A 24559-nucleotide genomic window follows, 5' to 3' on the forward strand; every position below is an offset into this window, starting at 1 on the left:
ATACTTTACCATCCCCAGGAATGATGCGGAGGGTAACTGTGTTTCCCGCTTCCTTGATTAGGTTCACAATGTCTGAATGGGATTTGTTGGTGATGGAACATCCATTTACTGCCAAGATCCGGTCTCCTACTTTCAGCTTGCCACAGCGGTCAGCAGGGCTCCCCTCAATAATCCGACCTATTTTGTGAGGCATAGCCACACATGCATTGCCTGCTTTGATATTGAGTTTTAATTTTTTTAAAGTTACGTGGGAATATAGCAAAGGGAAGAGAAAAAGGGTTGAAAAGGGAAAGAGAAGGTTAAGTGTTAATAAATTAAAGCATTAAGCAAATGTTATTAAAGGAGAGCTCTGCACCGATGGTCAAAACATTGGCAATACTCAGGGTGTCTGTATAAGGAGCTACTGCCCTGAAACTAGAATTCACTGCTGCCATCCTTTCCAGATTCAAAATTAGGGGAATCCCCAGCTTTCCTCCTTAAACCAATTACAAAATTTGGGATAGTTGGCAACTTCAAAGATTTTTAAGAGCCCCAAAATAACTGGCTGTTCGCTTATTTTGGGACTGCAAATGTGAAACCCAAGGCTGGGATGGATGCTTTTACTCATTCTGTGTTCATGTCACTTCATTTTTGCCAGCTGTTGTTTAAGCTTCTGCCAATGTTTTGTTCTTTCTCCGTTTAGAAAAATAATCACTGGGCATCTGGTGAGGCATAAGAGTCTGCTAGCACCAAAAATTCAATCTGAAAACACCTGATGAACAAACACTCAGACTTTCTGCCTTCTCCCCAGAATGATGAAAGCTTTAGAAAAAGGGTGTAATTATAAGAGATGAGCCAAGAAAGCACCCAACCTTGAAGCTTATTTTTCCTTTTAGGACCTTTGCTCAAGCAGCTAGTCTTATGTGCTTTCAGAGCGTGGCCCGACTGGTTCATTAGCTCTGAAATCATTCTCCTGCCTCACAAAAATCCCCTCAAAGGACTATGAAAATCTAGTACCTATTCGGGCTGAGGACATTGATCCAAAGCTAGGTTCAAATCATTCCTCACCCTTTTTCCTTTAATCATCTCCTTTCTCATCATCAGTTACTGCACATCCACAATATCAAAGACCGAGAAAAGTGCATTTGGAGAGAAAGGTTTATCGTGCACTTTGAGGCACTGCATGTCATTGCTAACTTCTAGAGAGCGGTGGCTGGCTTTGAGGCCTGACACAGGACTTCTAGTTAATCTAGTTAATCATGTATTGAGTTTCAAAGTTCTTATGCATATTCACCTACTTTGAGAATTTGTCTTTCTGGGGACTATGAAGGTAGTTATGCAGTTGAGTTACCTTTTGGAAAGGGTGACAAATAACATGAGGGACATTACAACTAACTGAGTAGGCTCTTCTGTCATAATTTGGACCTTAAGGGTAAAGTGTGTGGGAAAATGCACTTTAATTCCTTTGAATTTCAGCAGATTTGCCTGAGCTTGTATCACAGAATGGAACATCAAGGTAAGATAATTTTTAAAAGTTAACAGTCTATTAGAATACAATAGGTAGGTGTGCTGGAATGCTCCCATACTCAAATTCAAGGTCTTGACTAAGTTTAGTTGATCTCCAAGGACAATTGGTATAACAAAGGTATCGAACAGCAGGTCTGAGGAAAGCTCAGCAAAGCTCAGAAGCCTCATGCAAGGTATTAGGGAAAGTTTAATTTGTTCGTTGTAAGAGCCAAAGGAAAACAATCAAAGACCAAATTGTGAGTGTGAATACAATATTCATTATATAACACATAACCTGCCACTTGACATATTTGCTATTTCTTTCTAGAAGGTGAAACTGACAATTCTGAAATAGGAACGTCACAGGATGCATGGAGACAGTCAACTGGAGATCTGAAGAAAATAATTTGGGATTTCTTTCTCCCCTCTTCCTTCTCTTTATTTTTATATTAAGCAAGAAAGTCTCTGAAATTAATTTTAAAACAAAACCAAAAAACCTTGCTTTGATGTCAGGTCATCCATCCATGACATGCTATGATGACTTTATTAATGTAGCTCAAAAAGCACTGTTAGTAATAGGCGTTTGTTACTGCAGCCACGCATGCATAGACCTGGCTGAGTCACTGTCCCCTGTTAAACATAAAACTTATGGGGAGACAGCTCCAGCAGGAAGCAACACACCAAGATTAAATGGAGGCCAAGTGAGCTCTACTGGATGAGAATGCTAAAGGGTTATAGCACCTTGCTGATTCTAGCCAGTTTCCATGTGGATAAGTCATTCAGGGATAGAGCTGAGGTGCATGAAAAGCCCGCACAGCCTGTACAGCCCTTCCCCTTCTCCCATTGTATTCCATAGTAAGTAACAAACGTGCTTGGGAGATAACAAATGACTTTTTACCCAATCAGGAAGGTGGATTATTTTTGGAGTGTACATCTATAATCAATCCATTGCAATGGGAAACAGATTCATATATCACTAGTTTCTGCAATCATCTGGGTTTCTCTTGGTCTTTGCTAGTGTACCCAGAAGAGAGTGAATCCTTCTGAGAAAGTGACAACTGTGTTTCTCCATACTTTGCTGAAACCCTCAATGTCTGGACGAGACAGGAAAATCGAATGACTCTTAACTCAGATTTTAACCAGACTTTAAATCAAGCAACAGTAAAAATATTACTTAAAATTAAAAAAAAAATTCCTATGGGGATAGAGTAGAGAAAGAACACAGATGAGGCAGACTAGCATCTCATGTAGTATTTTTACTCCTTACACCTCTGTTTTTCCTAGAGCATTTTTACAGCCGTATGCTCCTTGTAAAAACTCTTAAGACTTTCTTAAGACCATTCTGAGGCCCTTGCAATTAGTGCTATCCTATTCAAGACCTTTCAAAAGCCTTGCTTTGGCAAAAACTGTAGACTCTGTATGCTGTCCAGGGGTTCCTATTCAAATTTCTTTTCTTTTCTTTTCTTTTCTTTTTTTTTTTAAGACAGAGTCTCGCTGTGTCACCCAGGCTGGAATGCAGTGGCACAATCTCGGCTCACTGCAACCTCCACCTCCCAGGTTCAAGCGATTCTCTTGCCTCAGCTTCCCAGGTAGCTGGGATTACAGGCATGCACTACCACGTCCAGCTACTTTTTGTACTTTTAGTAGAGACAGGGTTTCACCACGTTGGCCAGGTTGGTCTCAAACTCCTGACCTCAAGTGATTCACCCTCCTCGGCCTCCCAAAGTGCTGGGATTACAGGCGTGAGCAACAGCGCCCGGCTGCTATTCAAATTTCACGCAAATCTGATGTATGCTTTAACTTGTGTATGCGTGATCACATTCTCAGTGTGGAAGCTGAAAGGGTTGAACAAATATTCCCAACCTTCAAAAGGGAAAAAGCTACCAAATCAACTCCATCTCCAATTAAGTCTTTACCCAGAGCAAGAAGCTATAAAGCATTTCTGCACGTGAAGTCTGAGTCAGCTTTCACTCGCAAGAGAACAAAAACTCCCAGGCATGGTGGGAAACCCTGGGTAATTTCATGTTCAGCACTCACCAAAGGTCGTGCCTGCTTCGGGCCTGCTCACCGAGGACACGATGACGAAGCCGAAGCCCTCGTTCTCCCCGCGCCGGATCTCCACGTCGTAGGGCTGCACCACGGTGCTGACCACGCCGCTGCCCCCGCCGCCGCCACTGCCGATGCCGCTGGTGCTGCCGCTGCCCGAGCTCACCGTGTTCAGCGAGTTCTGGCTGCCCTGCGGGGTGCGCTTCTCTTCTGTCAGCGAGGCCGGCTGGTTGCTACTGTGATGAGAGGAGGCTGGCGAGGGCACCTCGTTCTCGGTTTTGGGCACTATAGCAGAGAGATGCACGCGTACATCACCGTGTCCTGCAGCCCCTCCATCCTGCTGCCCCTCCCTCCTTCCTGCAACTCCTGCTAGAAATCAAAACGTGAACCGAGGGGAGGAGACAGCACCTGGTTTCACAAAACCTGGATATACGGATTGAAAGCAGCTTCTCTTGACAAATATTAACCATTCAGTATCTACGAACATTGATCCCACCTAACACCAAATGGGACTCCCAAATAGCGTTTGTTGTTTATAGCATGCTATATGTCGACATCCACACTCAGAATCAAGCTTGCAGCAAGATCAGCCTGCTGTGAAATATTTCCCCATTGCACAAAGGGAAGGGCCTAAGCGTAGGTGAGGGCTACACCTGTGAAGACCGCCATTTTGGCTTCTTAGATACAACCTTGGATGCACGTTCACATTGTCATTACTTTCCAGTCACATTTCCACTCAGCTTTTTCCATCAGGCAACAAACGGTAAGGTGATAGTAACGTTGAGGCTACCTGCCCTATGTGGGGTTCATGACAACACCTGTGAGACATACACATGCTTCTCTTCTTAGCTTCCAGGTGTCAACATCGACTCTGATCACAGAACTGGATACACTGGCCTCCTTCTGAATTTAGTCACCATTCTAGTGTTACCATCAGACTGTGAGGTAAAGCACTCCTAAACAGCCAACACCGTAGGTGGAACCAACTACGCCAAAAAACAAAATGTGTGTTGTGTCCAAGTTTTGGATCAGACTGTATTTATTTCCAAAAGCTTCTCTTTTCATAGATTGTTTTAATTTTAGAAAAATAAGCATAACAAATTTCTAAACCATTTTTAAGCATATAGTTGAGTGGTATTAAGTGCATTCTCATTTTTGTGCAACCATCATCATCATCCATCTCCAGAATTTTGTCATTTTCCCAAATTGAAACTCTGTACTCATTAAAAACTAATTCCCCTTCCTATTTCCTCCACCCCCCACCAACCATCGTTCTGCTTTCTATCTCTATAAATTTGACTACCCTAGGTATCTCATATAAAGGGAATCAATATTTCTCCTTTTGTGACTAGTTCGCTTGCATAATGTCTCTTCATAGATTTGACACGCCTTTTACACAGAGCTAAAAATCCAAAATATTTAAGATTTAAAAAAATAAACCTGAAACAAACAAACAAAAAAATCACATTGCCTTACTATTTGTATTTGGGCCAGGGAAGCGAGATAGTTAGTTTTCATCTCATCTCAAAAACTGGTTCTAGCTGACTGCTTTTAGCTACATGGAATAGTATGTTAAGAAGGATTGTGAGGTCATAAACACACTGGAATTTAAGATCTTAATTCTATAATTAATCATATACCATTTAAAATGGGTTATACTCTTTTTTTTTAAAGAAGTTACCAATTAATTTTATCTGACAGGTATCTGTTTCACTAATATGAATGCCAAGAGAATTCATAATATTTCAGGTCATATTTCTCCAGTAATTCCACTGATATGAGACAATCACCTCTGCTGCATTCTGGGTTCTGCCTTAAAGGTTTCAAGGTGGGAGCTGCATCCAAAGGTGAACAACCAAGGTGTGTTCAACGTGAGCTTTCAAGGGAAAGGACAGACACTCACACAATTCACTGTCTCAAAATGGCAGATTCTGATACAGCAGTAAACCATGAGTCACTAGAATGGCAAGGAGGGAATGCTAAAATCTGAAGGCAGTTGGAGGAAGGAGGAATTTCCGAGGGAAGAAAGTTATATTTGAGCTGAGCCTGAAAGGATATGTAGTATTTTGAGAATTAAAGTTCAAAGCTTATGGGCAGGAAGAAGGAATCAAAGCTGACCTAGAACTGGCCAGCTCTACAACTTTCTTGTAGAAAGAAAGAAAAAAAAAATCTTGGTTTAATACATAGGACAGTAAGAAATCAGTAACTTTTTTACGAGCTTATTTTGTAGCACAAACCCGATTTCTGTTCCCTTGATATGAAGCTACAACTCTTCTGACTTTCATAATGACCTCATTTGCTGAGGATTAGCAACAAATGAAGAGGATGGCTAAGTTCTGATTTGCAAGGAGATAGAAGGGAAGTAATATATATTCAACTAGCCTTCCTCTGGAAGCCTTTGTTGAACATATGCAAACGCACATTAAAGTACTTTAGAATGACAGTAATTTTTGCAGGGTTTGAGAGAAGCAAGCCATCTGGAAATTCTGAGCTTGATCACATTTGCAAACATTTGCTAAAATAGACGCTCAAGGAGGCAGACACAGGAAGGAGGCCTTTTCTGTGAATAAAGTGACAACGCACTGTCTGAAGGAATGAATGAAATACATACCCGCAAAAACCACTTTACGCCGCACCGTGAGATTGACGTGGCCTTGCTTGGCAGCTTGTTGCATAAGCTGGACCACAAGCTGGTGTGATTTTCCAATTACTGGTGTCCCATCCACACAGATTAATTCATCTCCAGACCTCAGGCGGCCGTCAGTATCAGCAGCACCCAGTGGTACGATGTGACCAATATAAATCTGTTGAGTAATTGAACGATGGATGAAACATTGCTCTCCTATGTTTACTGTTACATCAATAGCCTTCACATCTCTGGTAACAATTCATTCATTCATGTCTGCAGGCATGCTGCAAACATTTATTGAGCACCCACTGTGTACAAGACATTGTGCTAAGCACTGCAACAATTCTTAAATGGTGGAAAGAATATTTCTTGCTTAGTTTCCAGATGTTTATCTGTGGCCTATTGATGACTCACTCTCTTTTTCCCCTTTGCAGATATAAATTACTTTTCTCCCTTCATTGTATACCCTATTCTTCTTTGGTAGCTACCTAAAAACTCTCTTTCCATAAAACTCTGCTAATTAAAATATTAATATTACTTTTATTTAAGGGTCTAGCATCATGCCTAGGAATAGGGAATCTGTAATAAATACTCTTAAATGAATGAATGAAGCAAAAGTTGGTTTGACATCTCCATTTTTGAAGTCTTTTAGCACCCGAAAGCAGAGCACTCTTTATAGTTAGTGTCTTGCTGTTATATTTGCCATTCACTAAACCTTAGCTAAAATATTTGTGCCTGCCTTGCCTTTCCAGCAGACAATAATGCTATAGTTACCTTTACGTGGCATTTATAGTTTACAAAGAACTTTGACAAAATAGTTGCTAAGAACATGAACTCGAGTCAGACCTTATTTGTCAGTCCCTCCATTTGGTAGCTCTGTGATCTTGGGCAAGTTAGTTAGCCTTTCTTTTCCTTGATGTGAAAACGGGATAAACTGGTGGGTTTGATGGATAAATGAGAGAATGTATGTTAAGAGCCTTTAGCACAGAACCTGGCACATAGTAAGCGCTTGATGAATAATGGCTGTTATTATCACAAGGAAATTAACAATACCTATTTCAGTTTTCTTTTCTTCCTTCAAAGGAACCCTGTTATGTTATTCTAAATTTATTCCAAAATGGAGGACACTGAGGCCCAGGGAAGTTCAATGTTTCTTGACCCTTACTCAGGGTTCTTTCTCAAGTTTTGTAAAGGCAGGGGTCTGACATTTTCCAATCACTGTCTCATAAGGCTTTGCGAAGTACTCTCTGCACACCAGCAACTCAACATACAAAGCCTACTACCTGCTGGCAGAGTGAAGGGTCCTGGCCAGAAGGACCAGGCCACAGTGATATTAGGTGATGCCTATTCCTGTTTTGCTTTCTGTTTTCATCTCCCTTGGGGGAAAGGGGTGGTCTACAGAGGCAGCTGCCACTTTTCACAAACACTCATACAAACTTTTTAGAAAGAATCTAGTCTCTTCTTCCTCAAGACAAAGAGAGCTCCACAAAACCCAATGAAAAACCCACACTACTCAAGATTAAGGAGTCAGTGTTGCATCTAGCTGGACTTAAATCTTGGTGATTTGTCACTGTCGCCAATTTGCTTTGAAGCCTTAGAAAAATATGCTGGGAAGAGAGACAAGCAAAAGACTCACAGGTTCCCCTGGTTCATTTCCACCCAGAATCCTAAATCCAAATCCAGTCTCTTTTCTCCAGAGGAAGATGTCCTGTTCCTGGTAATCTGGAACTGCAGAAAGGGGAGAAAAAAGAGAAGGATTATTTTACTGATAAAAGCAATGATACTCCCAAGATGAACACAGTTGCAGGACAAGAATGGTGGTGCTTGATCAGATGGAAGATTTTCAGTATAGGTAAAGAAACAAAATACTCTGGACAGGTGAAATAATGGAAGACACGGGGATAAACAGTGGGAATAGTCACTGAGCCCTAAAGTTCTTCACAGGACTCATCACTGTTTGATAATTCCGAATCAAGCCCAAGCCATGATCCTTAACTACAAATAGTCAGCATTAACTGCTTTCCTCAGTATTCTTGCAAGGAGAATTAAGTAAATTAAAATTATTATGTGCCACACCACAAAGCAGGTGCCCATGTCCAAGAACACTCAGGCTAAGTCAGAGTCACCTCTGAAGCCAGATCTAAGGATTCTGAAGTCATGTTAAGTCACCAGATGTTTCCTCTACTAGAGGATGAAAGAGAACAGCTTGGTTTAAACAGACTTTCTGATTTATCTTTAAGTCACTTTCTTCTTCCTTAAAATAATTAAGGCTAGCAATGCTAATAGGCTTTGTTAGATCATTTTTGCCAAAAATTACTCTAAAACATCCTAGTATTTCTGCATACAGTCAGTCCTCCATATCTGTGGGTTCTGCATCCTTATATTCAACCAATCACAGATAGAAAATTTGTTAGACCTACAATGGTTTTAGCTGTGATGAATACGTACAGATTTTTTTCTTGTCGTTATTCCCTAAGTAATACAGTATCACAACTATTTACATGGCATTTGCATTGTATTAGATGTCATAAGTAATGTAGAGATGATTTAAAGTATATAGGAGGTGGGGTGCAGTGGCTCACAGTGGCAATCCCAGCACTTTGGGAGGCCAAGGCAGGCGAATCGCTTGAGCCCAGGCATTCAAGTCTGGGCAACATAGTGAGACCTTGTCTCTACAAAAAATAAAAAATGAGCCAGGTATGGTGGTGTGTGCCTGTAGTCCTAGCTACTCGGGAAGCTGAGGTGGGAGAATCACTTGAGCCAGGGAGGTTGAGACTGCAGTGAGCCATGATTGCCCCAGTGCACTCCAGCCTGGGTGACAGAGTAAGACCCTGTCTCAAATAAATAAATAAACAACAAACAAACAAATAAATAATATAGGAAGGGGTGTGTGTGTGTGTTACACACAAATATTAGGCTATTTTCTAGGGATTTAAGCATCCATGGATTTTTATATCCTTGGTTGGGGATGCGGGTGTCCTGAAACCAATCCCCAGCAGACACTGAGGGGTGACTGTACAAATTTTATTAGGATTTCAATACTATTACCAAAATCAGCCAGGCCTCCAAATCCTTAAGATCAATGGTGATGACAAAAAGTCTATGTTAATGAATCATATATCTCATTGCCAAAATGACTGCTTTACTCTAGAATTTGCCTATGATATTTCAGCATTAAAAGTATTAATTCATTTTCCAGTAACCTGATATTTTACTTTCAATACTCAGCAATGGTCCAGGGCTTTAAAATGAATATCTTGTTTTTTAAAACAAATGCAATTTCCATAAGAAAATACTTACTATACATGAAATTGTTCTATACACCACTGTGTTACTTCACTAAAGTAAAAGAGTTATTTCTATTTAATTCTTACTTAATATTTTAATGTATACATAGGGTGTTTTATGACCTATAAAATATCTTTTTTTTAAAGAGAAAAAAATATATTTCAGTTGCAGTGAATCCTAAAGGAGATTTTCAAATGCTATAGTGCATACCTTCTTATTTAATTAACTGGATTTGGGGCTGAAGGAAAGTGCAGGCCTGAGAATTTAATTCTTTTCTTCTCCAGTTTTGTACAATGGAATAGGGAAGAAGAAGGTGGATGTTTAGATTTTAGGTTGGCGAAGAGATGTCCCTTTTTAGTGATTCACCCACAAACTTAAAATGTATAGTGAATGAATACACCAACAGAGAAGAAACCAAGTGACCAGTAAGTACAAGTCAGAGGAGTTTGAATCTGATCTTTTTACTTGAGCTATCTCAGTGCCAGGGCTGTAAATGGGTGCTTTCTATCCACTGCTTTTATTATAATTGCTGAGGCTAAGCTGCAAAACACCCAGAACATGGAGCTAAGCTACTGCACAGGACTCCCATAAACACAATTTGAGAGTAATATTTTCTTGAGCACGCTAAGGTAACAATATTTTCTTTCTGTTCGAGTAGCTGGCTAAAGGATATTTGCTGTAATAGCCTCAATGAAACAACAAATTAAATCAAGTTGTGTCTCCGTCTTTGATTCACTCAAGCAAGAGGATTATTACTGAAATAGACCACTGGTGCTTTCCAGCCAGCACTGGGTTCCTGGCAGAGTCTGTTTTAGGTCTGCTGAGTGTGTGGCCTTTCTGGGAACAACGAAAGGGCCTCTGCAGAGACTTCCAGCCCAGATCCATTTTTCTCAGCATCATTTAACACCAGAACATTTGCCCATCCTACAGTGACACCAAATTTAACAAGTTTCTGCCTACTGTTGCTCATTTAGGTGTGAGCTAGCATGGTATGGGAGGTTGTGGCCAACAGATTTAGGCTTATCACACCGTTTAGGCCACATGGAAAAAAAAAAAAAAGCTTCCTTTCCTTCTGAGAATCACTGGGAAAATGGCAAATTTATTTAAAGGTTTTCTGTTGAAAAGGAAGATGCCCACTGACACTAGGGATGTTAAAGACACAACAGTGAGCCAGAAAACACAGACATAAACGTCGACACACAGACATGTTACAAAGAAAGTCTTGCTACTTTAATTTTGGTATTTTAAGAATTCTACTCTTCTACCAACTAAATGCCATTTACCCCAATATATAACTTTGGCGATAAATGAGTACTGAAACACATTATGGGATTATAAAATTTCTCTCTTCTGTGTCCTCTGAGGCCACCTCTCCTTAGAGGCATTGAAGTTTCTAAACTACTTCTCCCAAAATGGTTTTCTTCCTTACTTCAGGCAGATTTTATTAGAATTAAGTTTTTAGGCGGCAGTAAGGTAGAACCATTTTCCCAATATTAATATCACTTTTTTTGAGTGAGGCTAAATCAAATAGAGCTAAGAAAACCTTGTCCAATTTTCATTTGTAAGCCCTTGCATATGAACAGTTTCTGCAGTTAGTCTCCTTTGGGTAATGCCAGTGACAATTCAATAAAGCAGTCAAAAGACTTCCTCTGATAATTAGAGAGAATGGACCCACCAGGTTTGCAGAGAAACTGCCTGGTGTCTCCATTACTACAGACAAACTAACACATTTCCAGACTTGACAAGGGCATGCAAAACCCTTTTTATTCCATCTTGTCTTTGGTTTGCGTTTGGTCAACAAGAGCTCCAAAGCACTTCCCTTCATGCCCCTTTTTTCTTCCCTCTCTTTTCTGAACTTCTCCCCAGGCCCCCAGACCAATGAGAACATCAAACAAGATGAATGAAAATGGAGAGACAAAAGTTTTCAGCGGATCCTTACTCGGACATTCTCCAAAATTCGTGGAATTGATTTCTCTCTCTCTCTCACCCTTGCTCAATCCCGACGCAGGTGAAGGTGACATAGCTGGAATATTAATTTCACAATTTTGCAAAGCTTAATGTACATTCTTTCTCTTAGTTCACTTATTTTAGTTTTGATTGATAAGGAACAGTCAGTTCAGCTTTCACAATAAAGGTCATGGCTGTTATTTTAAAAGACTATAGTTTGATTCCATTTTTTCTTTCTTTTTTTTTCACAGTGCTTTACTTGTAAAAAAGGTAGAATTTACAATTGCACCATTGAGAGTTTCCTATAACTCCTATTACCATCTTAAACTCTCCTTATTTAATGACACACTAAAGTACACATTCTTGAATGGCCTTACTTCAATCATGGTTTGTCTAAACCCTTATTGCTTTTTGAAAAATTTAAGTATATTTGTGCTACCACTATACTACAGCATTTATTCAAAAGTGTATCAAGTCCAGGATGAAATTCATTCTTGTACTAATATCTGTTCAGGTGAATTCTAAGCATTTCAAGCCAGAATAGTCTTATATTTAGAGATGCAAATCAATGGATCTATCCGAGAACTGAACAAACACACAAATACAAACTCATAATTGCTCTTAAAATCTGGCGGTATATCCAAGCTTCTTAAGCTCACTATGATAAAGAAGTTCAATCGCCACTTCCAAACTTGTAAGCGTGTCTCTCCAAGGCAGGACAGATTTACAATGTTGGTTAATAGGACAGTTTTCAGCTTTTTCTTTCCAAACTATATAGTGAACAGGCAAAGTTTCAACTATAAGCCTTATAATTTCTTTTGTACTAAATGCTACTGGATAGGATCTGATTTTCCTAAACATTTACTAATAAGACTGCATCGCTGTCGTTTTTAAGATGTGCACAATTCTAGAGAAACCATAAAACAGGCAACATGGCTTTTAAAGGACTTCAGTGCTCGTCTTTGTTTTTAATTAAACATTGAAACCCTTCAAAAGGATTCATGAACACATTTGTAATTCAGACTGATTCATTCTAATACTGCTGCCTTGAGAGATGGCCATATCAAAAATATGGTACATCACAACACATTTAGACCATGTGAAGGAATGCGTTCACAGATTGTGTTAATCTCCACATTGCCCCTAATAATAAAAGAAAAGAAAAAGAAAAATGTATTTCCAACAAAAAGAGGGTAATATGGCACAGTTAAGCTGCTGTTGCTGACTTCAATTTTCGTGTTTTTCCTGGATTACTCTGCTCATTTTACTGTCTTGGCGGGAGGGGGCAGGGAATCACATCTAACAAGGCTATACACTTTTTTCTCTTTGAAAGACAAGATACAAAACAACCTAAGAGAATGGCAGAAACTGATCTCAGACAAAGAAAAATACTGATTCAAAGATGAGATTGATGCAGGTTCATTCCTAGGTGCTGTGAAAATAGGCAAATCTGTGACAGATACTGAATAATTACCATGGGGGCCAGGGGGAGGTCTCATCATTATCCTCATTTAGTAGTGAGGAAGAAATCCATGTGAATGTTAACATCAATTAGGTAGCTACTATCTATCCGTCAACTACAGAGACTCCAATTACCAAAAAGGAACAGGTTCTCATTTGTGCTCTCTATCCGATTCCTCAGATGTTAAAGAAAGTGAAGGAACAAAACTGGCACCATTCCGAATTTTTTTTTTTTTTTTTTGAGAGAGTCTCGCTCTGTCACCCAGGCTGGAGTGCAAGTGGCGTGATCTCAGCTCACTGCAAGCTCCGCCTCCCAGGTTCCAGCGATTCCTCCTGCCTCAGCCTCCTGAGTAGCTGGGACTACAGGCGCACGCCACCACGCCCGGCTAATTTTTGTATTTTTTAGCAGAGACGGGGTTTCACCATATTGGCCACGCTGGTCTCCAACTCCTGACTTTGTGATCCGCCCGCCTCGGCCTCCCAAAGTGCTGGGATTATATGACTGAGCCATGGTGCCTGGCCCCGAATATTTCAGTCTGGCTGCCACCTGAGCAATTTCAGTACTTACAGTAGCTGGCTATGGCCACATTACATATTTTTCTTATTTTTTTTTCCTAGTGAAAACTTTTTAGAAACATTTGATTAAGTCAAATTATTAAGAAAATTTGCCACCACCAGGGTAAAAATGGCATTTGAGCAAGAGCCTTCTATTAAACAGATGTTTTACAATTGTCCTGTCAACCCAGGATGCCCCTGCCAGCCCTTCAGAATGCAATTCATTTTATCACAAAAAGATTCATACAGGAAAACTCAATCATAAATGTGTACTGTATTGAGGAGAGCAGGAGTTCGGTCAATAAAGCAATATCTCAACATTAACTGAAGTTGGGCCATTGATTGGACGAGCCACAAGCTCAGAGAGAAATGTGCGGGGAATGTGAAAACGCTCCACTTTGGAAATATCTCTTAAACGGTTTTCTTCAGTGAAATCACTACAATGAGCGAGGAGACACAATGAGGACAGAACCTGGTTCCTGGTTAGCATCCACTGCATATGAGGTCATTCCAAATGGAATTTCATTTCCTTTAGTCAGGCCTCAGGGGTACTTTAGGGGTGTCTTTCTAGTCCAGCGACTAAATAAGTCCCTGCTCAAATTAGTGGGCTTTTTGTCAGCAGAGTGAACTTGTAGCCAAAACAGCCTATTTAATTCCATGCATTGTGGTAGCAAGAAGGCAGTAATATTTCTCCCTTGAGAAGGAAAAGGATGAAGCCCTGAGTGACTCCTAACATTTGATAACCAGCAAGACTCCAGGCTCACCTCTGCCCCCCAACTGCTGAGCATCATTCAGTGGACTGACCAACTTTCCTCCTCAGACAAGGATGCTGGCCTCACTGCCCCATTTTGCTTGGGTCACAGAGGAGTTGACTTTCAGCATGCACCTCGGCCGGCAAAGGAAGCACAGCATGGCCAGGTCTGTGTGGTGGACAGGAGGCCGGGGACCCACACCTCACACAACCTCTCTGCCACGACTCTCGATGGGGACCCTGCTGAGCAGTGACCACATTTGCAGCTAGGAATGAAACCTGTGCTGAGGGGAGGATGAGCAAAATGATTCCCTTCACTCTTCCAGCTTCTCCCAGACCCTTCGACAAACCGAATCTCCACCGTCACAACACCTCTCTCCTACCCCATACCAAAAAGAGAAAATGAGTTATCTGTCCTTCATAGCTGCCTCACCCTGATCATTATAAGAAAACATCAGAAAACAGCTACCCAACAACAACAATCAATTTGCATCACCTAAAATTAAGGCATTTTTAGGAACGTTCATTGGTAAGATAAATGAATATTATTTATGGTGAATAGTTTTTGGAAATCATTTCATAATAAAAAGACGTTAAACATGAGGGTGATATTATGTTTATACAAGCCAAGAAGTTACAAAGTATACTATCACTGGCTCATATTTATAGAAAAGGTAAAGCACTGGGTAAGTAATTAAAGCACAACCACTCACTGCTATGGTTTTTTCCTTTTTGTGGGGAATGTTTAGAGAGATTATAATGGTTAAAAAAAATTACCAGTATTTTTAAAAATCAAGAGACCACTTAAAAAGCATTTAATTTCTTCTCATTAGCCCAATATCCCAGTCAATCATGTTTAAGTTCTATTGCATATCAGATTTGTGCTCAGAGCACATTACAATCTCCACTCGGAGAATTAATGAGACAGCAGCTCTTATCTACCATTCCTTTTAACTGAAGGGAGGAAAAAAACCCATTTTTACCCAGGGCATTTATGTGATAACCATCCACTTCTACCCCCTCCCCAAAGTGAAGGCATAGTGGAGCCTCCATGAATAGCCAGCAGAGTCCACTCCCTCTGTGATACTTTTGCCTCTTGTGGATTTCACTTTATCCAGTTTACACACTGCAACTCATCTATTTTCAATAACCTTCAAGAGAAAGGTAGAGCCCTGCGGAGGGGTCAGGGTAAGACAGAGGCCAGGATGCTACTCACGTCGGTTTTCATACATGCTCCTGGACTGGGCCCAGATTTTAAAAGGATCTGGTTTTTTCTGGCCAGAGCTGTCAGTTTGATCTGGAGCTTGGGCCTCTGCAGGTGGGAACTCGGGGAGCACCTGTGTGCTGTGGCTTGGGGATGCTGTGTGCAGGCTTCGGTGGCTGGAAACACTGTGCTGAGAACTATTCTGGCTGTCTTTCCTTTCCAGTGGTTGCTGAAAGTAAGTAAGTGAGAGGGGCAAGAAGAAAAGATTATTATTGGTTCTCTAAATGGCTGTTTTCCACCAGCTTGTCTTTGTTTAGCACTTCTGCATATACACACACATCAACAGTATTTTGGCTCCCACCTTTCTCCAGCTAATGCTGAATGCAGATAAATCCCCAGGTGATTGGCAGACAAACACAGGGGTGGGCCAGATAGGAAGACATAATCATAACCCATACTGCTCTCTGGGCTACAGCGGAAAACAAATCTGATATTCATCACAGGTTCTCAGCTAAGACGCTATGCTCGTTTACTGCAAGATGGATCAGTTTTAACATTCCCATTTTCACAAAAATATGTGACACCAAATACCATGAGTGGTTTACGATAAGGCTATAATATCCAGAAGAAATATAATCAGGGCTAAAGATGCTCCTCAGGACTCCATGTCTTGTATCTTTTAATAATAAAATACCCAATTCCTCTCTAAGAGTTTGCTATCCATTCTTTTCGACTATTAAAAAAAAAGGAGGTCAGATCTTTTAAAAATCATGCCTAGTATTATATGTTTACTGGTATTTCTAGGTGTAGAAATTACTAATATATGAAGAACTTCCATAATTCTTAGCTAATCAATTTTGCAAGCATTACACTTCACCTCTTAAACTGCTGACAGTACTGCTGGTTGAAAACCAAGATCAAACTTTGTATATGAGTTGACCTCTGGGGGTCAGCCTTCTCAGATTTGCAACTTCTCCAAAGTCCAAGTATTATAATATTCAAAGGGGAAGAGTTCCATTTAAATTTCAGTTGAATAACCAAGTCCTTGTTCATTAAAATCTGCTCAGCAAAGACCCTTCTCATTTTACAAAAAGCTCTGTTAGAATGGGGAATGAATGGAGAGTAAGACCTAATGGAAAGGAAAATAGTGGGTAGAACAGAAAATAACTGTAGTGCTTATTTTCTCCAGTAAAAGACTGTGGTAATCTCAGGTGTTTAGCATTCCCTATTCAAAACAAAAAATCCTGCAGTCATGCCTCATATACCATAGACACCATGTCACTATACTTAGCTGATTTAAAGCATTGTATGGGGTAGAGGACAAGAAGGGGCTCTCCATTCTCTTTTTTAGATCCTGTAGAGCTCGTGGTTTTAAAGTACTTTATAAGAGCTTTGACCTTGATCATTCTAGATCCCTGAAGTTCTTTAGGGAAGAGCCCAATTCTTCCACCAGGTGTTCCGATCAATCCTATCAAGGCCATTCTTCCTTGCTGTCTCCCCAAGTATCCTTCATCTTTCATTCCCCTGGAATTCTGCTGGGAATTTGCAAGTTCTCTTCATTTAATTCTCAGGTCCCTATACTTCCTCTCCTTCCAGTAATTGCTTTGAAACAAGTATCTGAAGAAAGACCAAGGAGGACAAAAACTTCATTTGCTCTTGACTATTACAGATTTGAATGCAGGTATTGGCAAGGATTCAAAATTGAGAACAACTGGACATGCATTCAATGAAGGCAAGAGAGACCGTTTAAAATTATACTTGATGTGCCTGCAGGAGAAATTTGAGGACCATATTCTAAGCTATCCTGGAGGTCTTGGGAAAACTGTATGAGAGGCTTAATTCACTCCAATTCAAGGGGAAAAACATACACTGTTGCAGATGCCAGGAAAACACGCTGATGTTTGGGTGGGAACAAACACCATCATCATCTCACGTCACCATTTTTCTCTTTTGAGGATCAAGTGCTCAGCTCAGATTTGGTTGCCATTCCAGAGTTGATAGAACCTGGCTCTGCCAACTTCAACAGTTTCTCCTCCAACAGTGAATTCAGCTCCCAAGGTCAGAGTGAGAAAATGTAAATGATGGATACCATACTCATTTTCTTTTGCATGCACATGGGAATGTTGTTTTTCTCTCCCCCCACCGCTCCCCCGTCCCCCGCTCTTCAATGTGGTCTTTACAAGGGTCTTGATTATAAACAACCATGTATAGCATCGGCCCTTTTTTTGTGTGAACCTACATAACAACGCATAGAAAAAATGGGATTATGGGTGGAGTTTTTCCCTCTTATCATTATACTTTCCCACATTACCTACCTTTTTTATTTTTATGGTGCACAGAGAATACTTTTTATAATCAAGACAAAATTTAAAGTCATTTTCATTTCAAAATGAACCTTGGTAAATAGAATTAACGGGAACTGCTACTTCCTATTTTTTTACATTTTAGTAATGTTTTACTTTTGTTCACCTATGAAGGGGAAAGATATTTTAAATGTAAAAGCAAAAAACTCAATAAAAGACCTCTGCATTTACCCTGAGAGTGGCATGCCTCCCTTCAAAGGACCACTCTCTTTTGGTTCCTCAAATTAGTAGATGCCAGATTGATTCCAGGGTTGGCCTATGAGCACTAAATTCTGACCCTGGAAGCTCTGGTCTCATCGTGTTGAAACTACGCTTCACAAAGGTGTGCACACTGCAGGATTACCTGCAGGAAACAACCTTGTGCTGCTGCTTCTTTTGTAGGGTTATTGGCAGTTTCTGTTCCATTGTCTTCTTGGGCCATTACCTTCTGAAGCCTAACTCAAACCTTTTCCACTTGATCCCTCTTCCTGAACTGGAGAGAAATACCCTTCTGGCATCCCTGACCCACTGAGAAAGTCTGATAAAAGTACTGGACCTGTCTCCCAGAGAAAATGCGTATGTGCTTTTACATACATACCTGTACATGCGTGTGCAGAGATTCAGCATGTCACGTCATGGGTTTCTGAAACCCTCTCATGTCTGTCCCAGTATAATAAATCCCTGACATGGAAGAACCTAGATCTCTTACGTTTAACTGAAGAGATGGTTCCACCAGAAATAGAGAGTGCAAATGAAGCCTACTGGAAATGCTTGGGCCATTTTTCAAATTATAACACCCTTTCTCACCTCCCCAATAAATGACTCATTTAGGTCCAATTTAACACCAAATGACAGACACAATCTGGAATGAGTTTGCAAAACTGCCTCTCGGTCAAACTGCACCTCTGAGTCTCTTTTAAATGCCATCTAAATTTTATACCTCAAACTGGAAAATAAAAGTAAAGGAGCATCCTGAGAATGTGCTCTAAAAACTGCGCCACCACTCAACTATCTCTAACTGGCATATATAAATGGCACACTAATGGGCTAAATACACAATAATCTGGAAGCTTTTTGGATGTTCTCCCTGCTAAGACTTAACCTCACTCTATGTTCCTTCTCAAGTTCAATTATGAAAACTCATTAATTTGAAGATATATTCTGTAATTTAATATCTTGTTGGCACTCTGGATTTTTTAAAACTGTGCTGTGGGGGTGAGGGGAGTTCAAAGTATTTTTTTTTTTTATTTTCTGTTAGCATGCTAATTAGCTATGAGGTTGTCCTTTATCTGGTTAGAGCCCAGAACTGTCCAGGAGAAAAACCATGTTTATATATCTCCCAAATTAAAGTCAACTTGTACGCATTTTCAGCAGTCTGGATCACCTCCCAGAAGACTAGGGGCATGAGAATACGTTCACTTCTGAACTATTTATGACACAGGAGCAGATTTGCATTTAATGCAATTGTATTTCACCTCATTTTCCTAGGTGAGACACTAGCCCAAAGACAAGTAGCTGTAGTTAAAAGTATACTTTTAAGTCTGTTAACGAAACCCTGTGCATACTAAGAACATGGAAAAATGGAAAAACCTAGTACACAAATGATATAACATCCAGCCCAGGCGCTCCTAAGTGTGCTGCCCTACCTGCAGTAGATTTATTCACTTAACCCAATAAATACATAGGATCACCTGCTGTGTGCCAGATACTGAGGGAAACAACATGTAAATAAGGAATAGATGGTACCTGAGCTCTTGAAATTTATCCCTGGGAATGTATCTAAGTGTGTGTATACATAGTGTGTGTAGATGAATATTAATCAAATATAATCTATTGACAGCAACACACTGCAATGTCCTTTAGAAAGGTGGTAAAGAGAGGACTCTGGAAGAACCCTACTAACAGAAAGAGAAGGCTAGGCATGGTGGCTCACACATGTAATCCCAGCACTTTGGGAGGCCAAGGAACACAGATCCCTTGAGGTCAGGAGTTCGAAACCAGCCTGGCCAACATGGTGAAACTCCATCTCTACTAAAAATACAAAAATTACCCAGGTGTGGTGGCATGCACCTGTAATCCCAGCTACTTGGGAGGCTGATGCACGAGAATCGCTTGGAAAGGTGGAGCTTGCAGTGAGCTGAGATCACACTACTGCACTCCAGCCTGGGTGACAGAGCGAGACTCCATCTCAAAAAAAAAAAAAAAAAAAAAAAAAAAGAGGGTGTGCTAAGTGGACTTTCTGAAGAACAAAAAAGCTTAGTGTGGCACAGCAAGGGAGGGTGGCCTGAGAGGAACTGGGAGGCCACATAATGCATGAGCCCTGTGGGCTACGTAAGGAGTTTGGGTTTCATTCTTAGTTTCAAGAGGGGGAATCCATTAATGAATTTCAAGTGGGGATGTTCCAAGAGCCAACATGTTTCCAGAAAGTTTGGTGTCACTACTGGGTGGTGAATGGATTGGTGGGGAAGAGGAGTGAATGCAGAGAGGCCAGTCAGGAAGCCCCAGGTGCAGTCAATGTGGGGACCTGAGGTGGGCAATACCAGGGTAGCTGGAGTTACCCAGGAAAAGAACAAGTGAGGTCAGAAGACACTTTGTTGCCAAATTCAACAGGGATTGCTGACAGACTGGATGGAGGAGGCTTAGGAGCAGGAGAATGGAGGGGACAGGAGAGAAGGGAGGTGAAGAGGATCACCAAAAGGAGGAGAGCTTAGAAACAAGGATATCCATGCACCACATCTCTAGTGTGAGTAACTGGTTGAGAAGGGGTGCCATATATTAAGATAGGAATTTCCAATGCTAATTGTTGTCATTATGTTGATATTTTTGAAGCAAGAGTCTTACTGCTGAGTCTCAATTCATAGCCAACTAGGAATATGGAAATGGGCTCAATTAAAAAAATTCCGTAAAGGTCTTTGGCCACATGTTGGCCAAGAACCTGTATCACAAGACCTTTTAAACTAAAACTGTACCAACCTCTCTGAAATGAATGATTCCCTTACTTACTGTCAGGCCAGGGAAATTGGGAAGACATATTGGTTTTTATAAATGGAAATGGGAAAAAAAATCAACTCATCAGTATTTCCCAGAATGATTTCAAAATGTAGGTACTTATAAAGTGAACTGAAAATATTTGCTTGGAAGAGCAAATGAATACAGACAGCACTTAGGAGCTTAAATGATGAAAAGAATTCATGTGGCTTTAAAATGACAAATCGATCCATTTTAAAGCAAAATTATTTACAGTTCACTTATCTGCAAAGAGCGAAGGCTACTGCAGTGATTTACATGGACAACAGGAAAAACTCCAAGTGCTGATGAGGTATTAGGCCAACGTCATTAAAGGGTGTGTGAAAATCAGAGACTCGAATCCAAGCCAGTGCAGAGGATGGTCATTCCTTTTGTTTCTTTTATCATGTATGGGTCTAAGTCAAACGATTTCTTCCAAAAAGGTGGGCGAGAGGAGTTAACGGAGAAGAAAAGGCAGGCATTGACTGGATATGAAAGTGGGTTCTGGTTCACATTGCATGTTTTAAAGGAATGTAATACAATGGCAAAGTCCATCTTCCAGGGCTCCAAAAGGCAGAGAAGGGGAGTTGCCACAGGAAGTGAGAGGCAAGGAGACTGACTTAAGTGATCCTATGCCTTCACCCATCTACTACTCTCACTGTTTCTTCTTGTAGGCTGTAGAAGCTTTGATGGGATCAATCATCCTGCTGGTTGTCACACAAGTGGCATCAGGGAAAAGGAAGACAGGTGCCACACAACTGTGTGAGTCTGAGAAAGAGGCAGGGTACATAAAATGGAATGATCTAGGCCAGGGTCACTCAGTGTGTGTGTGTAAAAGGAGTGTCTCCCTCACATCTCTTAATGACTAGTTTTCAGCAATTTCCTTTAGCATCTCTTGCAGGGGAAAGGGACAGAGACGATAGTGGAACAAAAACCTAACACTGTGGCTACCCTGCAGACAGCTTGCTATGTCTGCTCTAAAGAGGCTGTTGAAGAGACTGCCTCTTCAATGTGGATGGGCACTGGATGCTTTGCCCACCATCCAGGGTCCTCTATATAAAAACTTTTGGTAGAATTTTTTTTTTTAGTAAACAGGAAACTCTTGTCTCTTTAGTGAATATGGTACACTTTCTTTCATCTGACAATAATAGCTAAGTAAAGAATGTGGTTTCCTATGTTGCCTAGGCTGCTGGGGAACTCCAAAGTACTCCACAGCTCAATCACAGCACTTATTCAATCATGGGTGTTGGCATTTTATGATGACTTATAAGTCATTATAATTAAGAGTGGAATGATTACATTATGTGTGTAGTTGCTTCCATGTTATATTTCTGCTTTATTAATGCTCATCACACTTTAATCCCTATGAGGTGAGGATCTTTGTAGATCTGCCTGTTAATATGGTTATTATTTCTCCCTCCCCATTTCCATGGGGGCAGGGATGTTTTCTGATTAATTCTTATCCAATATTGGCACTGGGTCTGGCATACATAAAATAATAAATACTTATTGATGAAATGATTGCATAAACATTTTGGAAATTTGTGACAATTAATCTTTTTTTTGCAAGGAGCAATCAATACACGGTTTGTTTGCAAACTGCAAGAAGAGAGGTGCCATGACCACCTTATTTATTATAGTATTTCCAGTGCTTCACACCAAACCTGTTATTTAATGGGTTCTAAATACTAGTTTTCTGAATAATGGATGAATGAATGGATGAAAGATGAATATGTAGGTGGAGGAACAGACGGATAAATAGAACATGATAGCTAGGTGTGATGGCACATGACTGTAATCCCAGCACATTGGGAGGCCAAGATAGGAGGAGCACTTGAGACCAGCATGGGCAAGATGGTGAGACTCCCGCCTCTACAAAAAATATAAAAATCAGCCAGGCATGGTGGTGCATACTTACAGTCCCAGCTACTTGGAAGGCTAAGGCAAGAGATTGCTTGGGCCCAGGAGTTCGAGGCTGCAGTGAGCTATGACTGTGCCACTGCACTCAGCCTTGATGACAAAGTGAGACCTCATCTCAAAAAAAAAGAGGGGACAGATTAAGGGAGAAGAGTTGGGAAATGAATTCATAGGAAAACGGGTGGATACTGACTTAAAATTCAGGGTTTGGTGTGATATTTAGTTTTAAATTCTCATACACAACATCCTTGTGGGTGATTTAGACTGAGAGTCTCAGTTAAATGAGTTTTCAGTCAGGATGATTAAGTTGGGCCACAGAATCAGTTTCCCAGAGAGGTCTAAAACCTGACAGAAAATATGTCTTGTTTTTGTCTCTACTATTTGGCAGAAAAATCCCTGATGTTATGAAAGTCCAGGTATTAAATTAATAAATTTTTATTAAGATACTGCCATTGTCCCCAATGAGTATATAAACCACAATTTCAACATTTAAACTAAATCTTGCAGGTGAAATTGCTTATTAAGAGTAAGCTACAGGGACTATCCAGGAGAAGAAACAAGATAAAAAAAGATAAGTCCTTCTGTTCTAATAAAAACCCAACTACTTAATTATTGAAAACCTTAAAAAAAAAAAAAGGTATGAGGGCAAAAGGAAGCTGCCAGTCACATGAGCAAGCCAACATTGTCAGGAGCCTCGAATAAAATAAACAAAACAACCACAACACAATGGTCCTGAGCTAAGACCACTGTGCACATGTGCACAGAGCTACTGCCAAATCTAAGTGAGTCACAACCCAGGTACAATCAGTGTGCTTTTAATTATGCATCCTGCATAATTGACCTTATGTGTCATTACTTGAATGGCTTTCTGGTACCAGGACATCCAGCTTCCCTGTGAATTCCCTCTGACCCCACCAGAAAAATCCCACAATCATCTGTCTCCCTGGCAGGACATCATCAAAATTCAAACTGGGAAAGGGAAACTACTTTCAACCCACCTGTACAGAGCTCTCACTGATCACAGATGTCAGCAGCACTTTACATCCAACAGCAGCCCTTGGCCGACAGCTCCCAAATTTTGTACAGCAACTGCCAGTGTGTGCCAGCAATGCTGTGAAAATCCTCAACCCTGTCCTGGCACAGAAATCAGGTAAGGACAAGCCCCAAGCTGGGGGCTTATTATTTTCTAACCCAGCAACACATCACTCTCTTAGCTTGTGGTAATTAAGAACCAGCAGACTATGGGTAAAGCAGTTGAGAGCTTCTTTCTTAGGAATGCAGCCCAAGTAATTGGCTTGCTGCTTGCTAATGATATGGCTTCTGCAAAAATTAACTGTCATAGGGAATTCTCTTAACTGACTTGGTGAATGCAGGTTCAATACCTATTTGATAGCCTTTGAGTTCACCAGGTAATTCCAAAACACTTGGGGGAAACAGAAATGCAAATGAATTACAAAAATCCTTTTGCACACTAAATTTAAATGGAATGCAAAATGGAAAAGAACACCTTGCTACTTGACGTCATGCTACCTGCTCAAAACTACTATGTCTCCCTCAGCACACTCCTTGTTAAGACTCCATTCCATGTGGGGTGTGTAAAATAAGCCCATGTATCAACATAGCATGGCTGGGGTGGGGGAGAAAAAAGGATGGTTCATGCTAACTCAAGCTTATGAGACACATCTTCTGGATTTCCTTCCACTTTTCTGAAGGCAGATGGGTTACTGGCTATGACCAAGGGACAGGGAGACACACATGCGCACATGCACACACTCTGGCATCTTTGTGGTTCCAATGTGGGCACCAACCAGCACTTTTCTGCCTGGATATTAACACACACTGACAAGGAAACCAGCCCTGAAGTCAAAGTTCCAATCACCACGGCACTATGCCACTGGAATCACATCAATTATTGCAGGTTTTTCTCT

General features: G+C 40.7%; 1 protein-coding gene across 36 annotated transcripts in view; it reads right to left on the reverse strand.

Annotated features, from left to right (window-relative positions):
- Nucleotides 1-24559, reverse strand: part of MAGI1 (membrane associated guanylate kinase, WW and PDZ domain containing 1) — a 666590-nt gene that overhangs the window by 21036 nt on the left and 620995 nt on the right. For 11 of the 36 annotated variants that reach the window (XM_019023920.4, XM_055383918.2, XM_055383919.2 and 8 more), the window contains 6 exons: nucleotides 15379-15595; nucleotides 11388-11471; nucleotides 7797-7888; nucleotides 6143-6335; nucleotides 3523-3816; nucleotides 10-213 (listed from right to left, as the gene is read on the reverse strand). In XM_019023920.4, the coding sequence (XP_018879465.4) occupies nucleotides 10-213; nucleotides 3523-3816; nucleotides 6143-6335; nucleotides 7797-7888; nucleotides 11388-11471; nucleotides 15379-15595 (1084 nt within the window). The remainder of the gene's footprint in view (nucleotides 1-9; nucleotides 214-3522; nucleotides 3817-6142; nucleotides 6336-7796; nucleotides 7889-11387; nucleotides 11472-15378; nucleotides 15596-24559) is intronic. The other 25 variants (XM_063703895.1, XM_063703894.1, XM_055383927.2 and 22 more) reach the window with 7 other exon arrangements.

This window comes from Gorilla gorilla, chromosome 2 (genome assembly GCF_029281585.2).
Source record: "Gorilla gorilla gorilla isolate KB3781 chromosome 2, NHGRI_mGorGor1-v2.1_pri, whole genome shotgun sequence".
NCBI lineage: Eukaryota > Metazoa > Chordata > Mammalia > Primates > Hominidae > Gorilla > Gorilla gorilla.